General features: G+C 42.6%; 2 protein-coding genes across 6 annotated transcripts; one reads left to right on the top strand and one right to left on the bottom strand.

Moving 5' to 3' along the window:
* LOC139344896 (SH3 domain-containing kinase-binding protein 1) lies at window positions 1-2953 on the top strand. 5 transcript variants are annotated; one of them, XM_070983328.1, is made up of 6 exons: window positions 1-196; window positions 648-670; window positions 862-1450; window positions 1534-1733; window positions 1829-1892; window positions 1986-2794. In XM_070983328.1, exons 3-6 carry the CDS (start codon window positions 1349-1351, stop codon window positions 2022-2024), a joined length of 405 nt encoding a protein of 134 aa, XP_070839429.1. In that variant the 5' UTR covers window positions 1-196; window positions 648-670; window positions 862-1348; the 3' UTR covers window positions 2025-2794. The 5 variants fall into 5 exon arrangements, with proteins under 5 accessions (XP_070839429.1, XP_070839430.1, XP_070839428.1 ...); XM_070983329.1 differs by having other exon boundaries at window positions 571-670; XM_070983332.1 differs by lacking the exon at window positions 648-670 and having other exon boundaries at window positions 6-196; window positions 1340-1450.
* A 227-nt stretch (window positions 2954-3180) lies between these two features.
* lipia (lipase, member Ia) lies at window positions 3181-8467 on the bottom strand. The gene is made up of 11 exons (XM_070983247.1): window positions 8399-8467; window positions 7813-7896; window positions 6722-7092; window positions 6509-6617; window positions 5737-5838; window positions 5519-5608; window positions 5230-5397; window positions 4965-5054; window positions 3830-3938; window positions 3548-3721; window positions 3181-3469 (listed from the first exon to the last, which is right to left on the bottom strand). The coding sequence occupies exons 2-11, from the start codon at window positions 7868-7870 to the stop codon at window positions 3385-3387; spliced, it is 1356 nt and encodes a 451-aa protein (XP_070839348.1). The 5' UTR covers window positions 7871-7896; window positions 8399-8467; the 3' UTR covers window positions 3181-3384.
* Between the last annotated feature and the right edge of the window lie 866 nt (window positions 8468-9333).

Below are 9333 nucleotides of genomic sequence, written 5' to 3'. Positions count from 1 at the left end.
AGTCTGTGACGCCCTTCTCTCTGCCTCGGTGATATTTGTGAGCCGAGTGGAGCTCCGCTCTGTCCCGAGCTAAACTTAGCCCTGACTGTACCACTCCTCATCTCAACATGCTCTGCAGATTACACCGGGTTACAATGGACGGTGTCGTGTTACCGCAGATGCTGCTGTACCTCACCAGTGACGCCGGCCAAACAAGGTGAGTGTGCGTGCCCAGGGTCCTTGACTGTAACCGACAATAATCTGGTAATCGGTTGTTTACTAATGTCTGTATGATCTGTCACTGTGATCCTTTCTGTGCGTTGGTCCCAGCATGTGTTGCACATTTGTTTTCACTGCTGTGGCATGAAGAGACACAGCTGCCTCTACTGTACCACCCAAGTTGAGTTCCCCCACTTTCCTAAAGAATGACCTCAGTTTAAACACAAACTGAAGTTGCTGTTATATTATGGCAGGCCCAGGTAATAGTTATAATTACTATTTTTCTGCTCCTTAAAGATGTAGCCTGATGTGTGAGACTGCACTGATTTCTGATTTCTGCTCCACTGACTGGCTCCAATCTGTCATTTGTAGATGTAGACTTAAAGACTCTGCAGGTTTTTCTGTCTTTCACTCTCTACACTTGTATTCCTCTCTGTCGTGATGGGCAGCTATAGCTCAGCCCTCGTTCCTGGTAAGCCTTGCTACTCTTCTCACATCCGTTGCAACATGATTTGATACACCCGCTACCATGCGTGAATGCTGCATGTTAAAAAGTCTTTGGATTCTCAAAGATTTAAGCTCATTGCTGTGAAAGTAGGCTGCATTCACTCTGGTGATGGGTTGGGATGAGATTTTAACATTCATTCTCCGTTTCTCTCAAAGAGACTGAAGAGTTTGATTCAATCGTGTCAATCGCGGAGAGGCTGAATGAGCAGGTAGCTCATGCTGCAGATGAGAGGTTACAGTCAGAGCTCCAGACTCTGGGAAGTATACACTTTTAATGATAGTTATCAAGAATTGAAAACACTGCTGCTGTAACTTGGCTCACTTTGAAAAGGAGTGTGTGGTCTGGTGTGTTTGTGTCCCATCTGTCCTTGGGATAAATTTAACTTTTCGAAGCTGCCTCATACACACACAGCCACGCACAGCAGCGAAAGATATCTTCTTCAACTCCTTACTTGAAAGATTTGAAGGTACTTGAGCTAAAAAATAAAATATTGTGGATTTTATGGGTGAAAAATGTCTTCGGGGACACCGAATAAAAGCTGGGACCATTTATTTTCCCACTCTCAATGGGTGAGGTACCTTTTATCAAATCTATTTCACTTATCAGACGTCTCAAACTAGACTTAACTTACAGGTAACGCTCATGATGGAGGAGGAGAGGAAAGAAACCCAGATGGAAGAGCTGGATTCTTCAACGCCTCAAGAAAACTCTCAGGAAACAAGTCAAAATGGATCAGCCCTGCCCGTGAGTGCGCAAGGACTTCAAATTCAAATGAACGTATCCGATTTTGTGCGTTCAGTCAAGTAATGTTGGTTTACTCTTCACAGGCAGCGGAACCCAAAAGTGTGCCCACGCAGTCCTTCTCCTCTCTGCTACCAAAGGCTCTCTCTGCCGTGCTCCACCCAACGCTGCCCCCCGGCCTCGATTCCCACCGCCAGCCCAAACACGCTCCACCGAGCCTGGAGCAACTGCAGACAGAGCTGAGGGACCTGAGGGACCAGTTCGATCAGATGAAGGGTCAACACAAGTACGGCTTTGTGAATATAATCTCCCATCCCTGCATCACTGCTGCTGCTGTTGTCGTTTCTGCTGCACTAATTTGACAATTGTCTCGTGTTTCAGCAAAGAAATCAAACTCCTGATGAATGAGCTCGATGAGGAGAAAAGGATTCGCTTGACTTTGCAGGTGCGGCATGAAGACACAAAGCATATGCAATCTTATTTTGTTCTTCATATTAAAACATCCAAAGTAATAACAGAATTCTTTGGTTTGTCTTAGATGGAGATTCAACGCATGAAGAAGCACATGTCTAAATGAGTGGAGAACCTCGCCGTCATCAAAGACAAGACATCCTGATTTGACGAGTTTGAAAAGGCCTGTCGCACATTTCACTTCCATGCTCCTTTTTGATGAGAAGCTCTCGTATTTTTTCGAAAAACTCTTAGGTGGTCATTTTATTTGCTTTTTTGTTGGACTGCCGAATGCGACCGCCATGAGGACTGAGTGTTTTCACTGCTGAGAGTGCAAAGGTGGGAGCAGAGAAACTGTCCCTTGGTCCGACGTCAGGCTGAGAGGAGTATCTGTTGACCAGAGCCTGGCCCTGCTCTACAGGTGGTTTGTTTTACTTATTTCTGCAGATGGACTCTGGCGTCTGTCGCATCCTGTGATGGGAGAATGTTTCTAAAGTGCCCTGAGGTTTCCATGAAGACAACAAAATGTTTTCTGTCTGCAGCCGGAGACCAGATCTCTAATCAAAGTTGGACGTCATCACTGTTGAGTCGATTTCAATCATTTTTACTTCATCCAATTAGCCAGCAGTTACTCTGCAGCGACATGGAGGCACAAACATGAAGATTCAACCAGAGTTTAGGTGCATATAGTTTTCAGAGGTGTGATAGTTTCATCTGCTGTTGATGTGAACTCATTAAATATGTTGGACATTATTGGACTTGAGATTTTATTAACAATAAGCATGAACTGTCATATGTTAAAAAAAAAGATCCATGTTTGTTTGAGGAAGCGCAACCTCCTTCCAAAAGAGTCGGCACGCTTTGTAAAATGTAAATAAAGACAGAATGCAATTATTGAAAAGCAGGTTTTCCTGTGTGCTCTTGAGCCCATGTAGTAATATGAGTCCCAATGTAGAATTAACATTGTATCTCCTTGAACATCAGTGGAGACAGAGTCCAGTACTTCTTATGTAAAAAAAATAAAGGCAGGGACCAAACAAAAAATTATTAACACTTATTACTTTTCCAGTCTTGAAGATAAGTTTGTGAATCTACAAAGCAATACTTTTTGATAATCATCAGCTTTCTCCCTCACTCTTTCTCTACCCTCAGGAAAGCATTAACGGTGTGATTTTCAGAGACAAACTAGAGCCGGAGTTGGAGATCAGTTAACTTTCAAATGCATGAAAGACGAGTCAAATGTCCCCTGTTCTTTTTCTTTGTTTTTTTTTGTTTTTTTTTTAAAAAGACATGTATATTCTCTTAAACACACGTATACGTAATATATCACATTTGATTTTCAGATCACAGATGATCACATCCTGCCAGGTTTGTACTTTTGAAAGGCTCGTGGTGCAGTCCTGTACAATGTTGGAGGGGCTGAAGACTCAGCTGAACGTCTTCCAGTGCGAGCAGTGAAATCTTTTGACCTGGAGCCTGATTTGGTCTCAGAAGTTGGATTCTTCACAGGGAATGGGCCTGAAGGTGACCTCTTTGTTCTCCTCGAGGACGATGTCATACCGACAGAGAGGCCTGTGAAGGACAAAGTCAGCGTTACTGTTTTGGTTTTTGGAACTGAAGAAAAAATGAAAGTCAGTCAACGCTGCATACCTGTCCATACGCTCCAGATGTGTGACTCGGACTCGGAGAACACGGAGCTTATATTTGGGCTTGAATACATTCCCAGTGGAGTATTTGAGGGACATCTTTTCCACCGACTGGGTGTCTTTGTCAAACTGGGCAAACAGCTTGGTCTCTGTGAAGCTCTGGAACTTTGCAGCTTTACTGATATAATACAAAAAGCGCACGTTACTGAGAGAAAGCAGATGAACACAGAGGAGTCATGGTGCACTCTGTGCTACAGAACCAATGATAAATAAAGTGAAGACTCACTGATCAATGGTTGCCACCGCTTCTTTACCATTACTGGAAAGCTTAACCGTGATGTATCCCCAGCGCACGTCCCTGTTCCATATCATCACGTCCACCATGTAGTTTGTCTCTGGGAGAGGACATTCAAATTTTTAATCAAATATAAAATGTCCACCAAGTGCAGAGCAGTTGACCCTATAGTTGAACAGTTGACCCTATAACCAAATCAACAGGAAGCACATGATCGGTCACAACAGCCTCTTAAGACGCATCGTTTCCGTCATGTGTCACAGCATCACATATGTCCGGTCACATGATCCGCTCTTTAACCTCCACACAGATTTCTTTGTTGTGCAGATATATTATTAATCAAATGCTTTAATATTATTAACATTTCCAAGGCACACAGGTACAGGAAGAGGTTTTGGCCCCTTACTTAAAAAGTATTAAATCAAAAAGTGAAGCATTTCAACCTTCAGATTGAGACTAAATTAATTAACTGGCTATCAATTTTCCTCTTTCAAAGGACGGCACCCTGAGATGAATTTAATCCAAGGTATATTCTATCATTCAATATAAATGCTGTCTATTTCTGATGGCCACTATGAGTGTAAATCTGCCACTTCCTCTTAGCAAAAAGTCATTTGCTGTAACAAGTCAACATCCTTGAAGGTATAATATGCTTCAATAGAGTTTAATGTCATTAATGTTTGACAAATCTGCATTCAGATGCAGTAGTTATTTGAGAAATACACTGCAGCTTTTATGTGCCGTGATGCACCAGGATATTTGTGTCAAACCACAGCTGGTTGATGCTAATATTGCAGAAAGCACCGTGTTTAGACATTAAAAGCTGTATTTAAAACGAGGATGAAAAAAATAAAAAAATCAAGTTGATTTAAATTTTTTCTGAACTTATTTCAAAGAGCAGCTGCAGCAGCTCCAGTGTGAAGGATGAAATTAATTACTTTATGCGTCATTTAAGAAGAAAATGATAGATGTTTTCATGCGTCCCCTTAAACATTACTAATATATGTCTAAATACCACACTGAAGGGAAGTTATTCCATTGCCACACTGAGATTAAGGGCTCCTGCGATGTGTTTCTGTCTGCTTATTATGATCATGACTATGACCATCAGTGCTCTGTCACTTACTGCAGAATGGAGACAGTGCATTTGTGGCGAAGAACATTTTGGTTTGGTTGAGCCTCAGCAGGACATCTCTCCACTCTGTGACATCATAACCTGGATTTGAGTGAAACGGCTGCGTCAGGTCGACAACAACACACAGTGAATTCACATGATACCGCCTCATAACTGCTCTCATTTCCTCCATTAACAGTATTCTGTTTTTTTTTATTGAAACCCTTCTATCTTACACATTACTTACTTGTTACTAAGAGATGATTAAAGTACTAACCAAAGACAGGACATCCAGCAGCACCAAACCGGTCACAGCTCAAACAGTCACCATCCAGAAACTCTTTGTATGAGGAGCAGGGGAAGGCCGTGCTGGCACACGTCTGATTCACAGACTCCGTGTAGAGCAATACTGACCTCTGGTGGTCGCATTTGAAATAAGACCCTCCTGCAAAGAGGCACGACACAAACGGGATTGTTGCCATGCAGCATTGTTGCATTTCTGATAAAACAAATCAGCACATGTGATTAGAAAACACAATTTTTGTCCATCGTTTTAAAGACCTAACCAGAGAAGATGGTCTTTGGGCAGCCAGGTTGGTCTGTTCCACCATTAGCATAGAAGTCGATGTGACCCAGAGGTTGTCTGAAGCCGAGGGCTGTGAACACAACACGTGACAGCAGCAACAATGATTTTACACATATTTATCATCTGTACACTTTTGTGTATAAAGACAATTATAAATGACTAAATGAGCACATAACACAGTATTTCACTTTAACTGACCATCTATGTCTGTGTGCAGGACATCCACAAACTGGGCATCTGTGGGGTCCAGTCGGTCCTCAGGACGAGTGCCAGTGAACTGAGGCCCAGCAGGATCCAGAGCTGCAGACATCACAACAGTACAGCGTCAAGTTTGTTTCCAAACCCAGCATTAGAACAGCAGGCTTGGCAGACTGTCAGAATGAAAATAATTAGACTTCTCCTTATTATCGATGCTGCTCTGCACCTCTTTTGATACCATCATGTCTTCTTTCTGTTTTATATGACTGAACTTTTTGCTGTTGCAGGGGCACTCCAGATGTCCAGATCTGCTTTTCCTCTCTTTTCTTGGTGGTTTTATATTTCTTTGCGTTTAATGCTGACCCGGATATCTGTGGTTGACTCTGTGGAGAGGATTTTCTGCCTTCACCTTCCAATCTCTCCACAGGGTTTTCAGGTGGAATCATCGAAGCTGTGCATATTTTCTTGACTGTGAATCCTGTCCTGAACTCTGATATGTTGCTGCAACTGCATCATGACCAAAATCCTTCATATACTCCATATACTCATATACTCCTATACATCATCTACCAGGTTTGGTTGGTAGATGGTAGTTGGTTAAGGTTTGGAATTTGAATCTAAGAGTGAGAGAAGCATTCATAAATCTCTATGACGTTACTCAGGATCATTTTTAAAACTGGGGCTGCAAATTATAATCCAGATGTCGGACTTCTGCAGCTAACATTAAAACAGTGAAAGTGATCTGAATGTGCCGGCATGTGCACACTCTTACCTGTTATTCTTCCAATCGACCCATTCAGGTTTGCACCCACAAAGCCTGATATATGAGCCCCGAGGCTGACCCCGATCATGTGGATGGAGCTCAGAGAGGCGCCGTGTTCCTGAAAAGATCAGTCATTAGGTTTGCTGGACACAACAGTCTGTGTGGCATTTCTATCCAGACACAGCAGAGATGGTCACAGAGAGTGTCGGATGCATCTCATACCTGCATCTTTTTAATGAAAGCAGTGAGGTTGTCGGCTGCCTTGTGGGTGTTCTCCACTGCTTTAAAATAATTCACATTAGTAGCTCCGTAGTTCCAGTCCACTACTATGAGATTCATGTCTTTCCTGGCCAGCAGCAGCTCTGTGATTCTGTGCAGCCACATTGGTGGAGATCCTGTGGGCCGGTACCCGTGAATGACGAAGGTGGTTTGTCTGGACAAGTTAAACTGGGGATGGGCGGACAGGTCGGTGTGGGACATGAGTGTACCACAGGTGCCATTGTCCCTGGTGTACAGCAGCAGCCTAACCCTGATGTTGGTTCCAATGATTGCGTGACTGATATCTAGATCTGTAAATTCATCACATCTCTGAGCTGAGAGCAATGGTGAGAGAAAAAGGAGGAGCAGACAGTGAAAGGTGCATTTGGGTATGGCAGGATGACATAATAAAGTAAACAAGTCGTGACCATTTTGATCTCAGCAAGTGTTGCTCAAGAAAGGTTGCACAACCTTTAAATGTTTATCATCCAGAGTTTCTGGCATCATCAGTGACATAATTCACATATGTGACTCAGTGTCGGAGTATTCTTCGCAATACTAGGTTGAAGTTTTTTTCTCACACAGCTTCACCAACTAGAAAGACACATCATGAACAAGTTGTACTGGGAAAGCAGGCAAGTTAGATGGCAATGAGATTCATGAGTGAAACTGACTGGTAACACACTTCCTCAGGGTAACTAACTGCAGACAAGTGAATCTTGAATGAAAAGGAAGATTCATAGCTTTATGTTTAAGAAGTGTCAGCTGCTCTCAGTATCTGTTACACAATAAAGGTGAATTTCCATTTACGTTATCATTGCAGTGTCCATAGCTGTCAGCTGAGAGTCCTGCGTGGGTCTACGTGATGCCACTGGTTTTTGCAAACCACAGCGAAGGCTCAAACATGGTTTCCAAGAAATTTCAGTTCCTCAAACGTTGCTCACTGTCCTTTTTTCCCAGGAGTCCAATTAAACACAGCAAAAAGCCACTTGTGTTCGCGTGTGTTTTTGCATGCATGCATTCACACATCAGAGTGTTATGTTTCGGGCTTTTACCTTTTCTTACTTGAACAGTTATCAGCAGGAGCAGTGCCAGATATTGCCACAGGAACATGCTTTACACCAGCTTGGGCAAACAGTCTGTAGACAGAGTTACCACAGTCAGACCAACAGGTAAAAATACACCAGTCAGACGTGACCCACAATCACGCAGCAAATCACATGTGCACAAACACAACACATGCAGCAAGAGCAGGAGAACGCTGTACTAACTTTTCAAATGTTTCTCTTAACCAAGCAAGCAGAGCTAAGGAAAGAGGTCAGTTACTCATCTACTTACTTTCCAGTGGAATGAAACTGGCCATGAACAAGTGGAAAACAATATTTACATTGCTGGTACCAGTTAGGAAGCGTGCAGGCTGAAAAACTGTTTCTCGCTCCACCCACAGTGAGTCATCTCAACCAATGACATTGTGATTTGAAGTGAAACTGAAATCTGCACAAATCTGATCTGTGGCTAAATTCTTCAGCTACAGTAGACGCCTCATGTTTACTGACTCTTCAGAGTCTTCCTTAGGTTTACCTCTAAGAAACCTGACAACAGAGAGAAAGAACAACATGTCTTCATTGTTGAAAGTCTTACCTTGCTGTGGGTTATTAGTTCCTGGTCTGGTGTGTCAAAGGTCCAGAATATTACAGATTATCCTGTGCTTGTAACTCCACATATTTGGGCAGCGTTCAGGAAGTGAGAGGAGGAACAGCAAAGCTATACTCCCGCCCTGCATGTTCTCACGAGGATAACCACACCCCTTGCCCCAGGTCATTGTGTTCACAGGTGAAACATTCCTGTGAAGTCACTCCTGGTTCCCGAACCGGTTCTTTGTTGCATCTACATTGAACTTGAATCTGCGTAACCAACCAAGTTTCTGTTTATTGAGCACATTCTTATACATGTGCAAGAAACTAGAGTGAAAGTTAAACATGTCAGGGGCATTTTCTGAAAGGTGTCACTTCTACAGGAAGGAATGTTTGGAATGAGTAAGGCTCTGCTCACCTGGAGTCACGGAAAGCTTCACTGACATTTGTGAGAAGCCGCACAACAAATTCTCTCAGCTTCCCACATTACACTGCAGCTGGATTAGTGTCCGGTATCATGCGCACAGCCTGTTTGGAGAATGTGATCAACATTTCAGAGCTTTGGGAGACGCAGCCTTTTGATCCCTCATTATTTCTATTTGATGTTAAGCTTGCCTTAAGTTTTTAGGATAAGTCTGTTTGAGCTTTCTTGCACAAGCTTTTGTTGACTTTAAATTCATGAATATGTATAGGAAAAAGTGTCTCTCTGTATATGTGAGTGTCTTTGTGAACACATCATTTGTTTTATAATAATTCTATTTCTTATGTGCTAAAAAAGAAAACAAAAATAATAAATAATTAAAGTGGGAATTGATGGTTTCACTTGTGATCCTTGAGTTTCTATTGCTATGGGTGTTGACTGAATCTTCATTTAAAGGTGAATCATCAGCAGTTGTTTTTCTCTCAACCGACTGTCTCCAGCTCCAAAGGGACTTGATTAAT

The sequence above is a fragment of the Chaetodon trifascialis genome, chromosome 16, assembly GCF_039877785.1.
Source record: "Chaetodon trifascialis isolate fChaTrf1 chromosome 16, fChaTrf1.hap1, whole genome shotgun sequence".
NCBI lineage: Eukaryota > Metazoa > Chordata > Actinopteri > Chaetodontiformes > Chaetodontidae > Chaetodon > Chaetodon trifascialis.
Note: the sequence above shows the minus strand (reverse complement) of the source record. Positions and strands in the feature narration are given on the sequence as shown.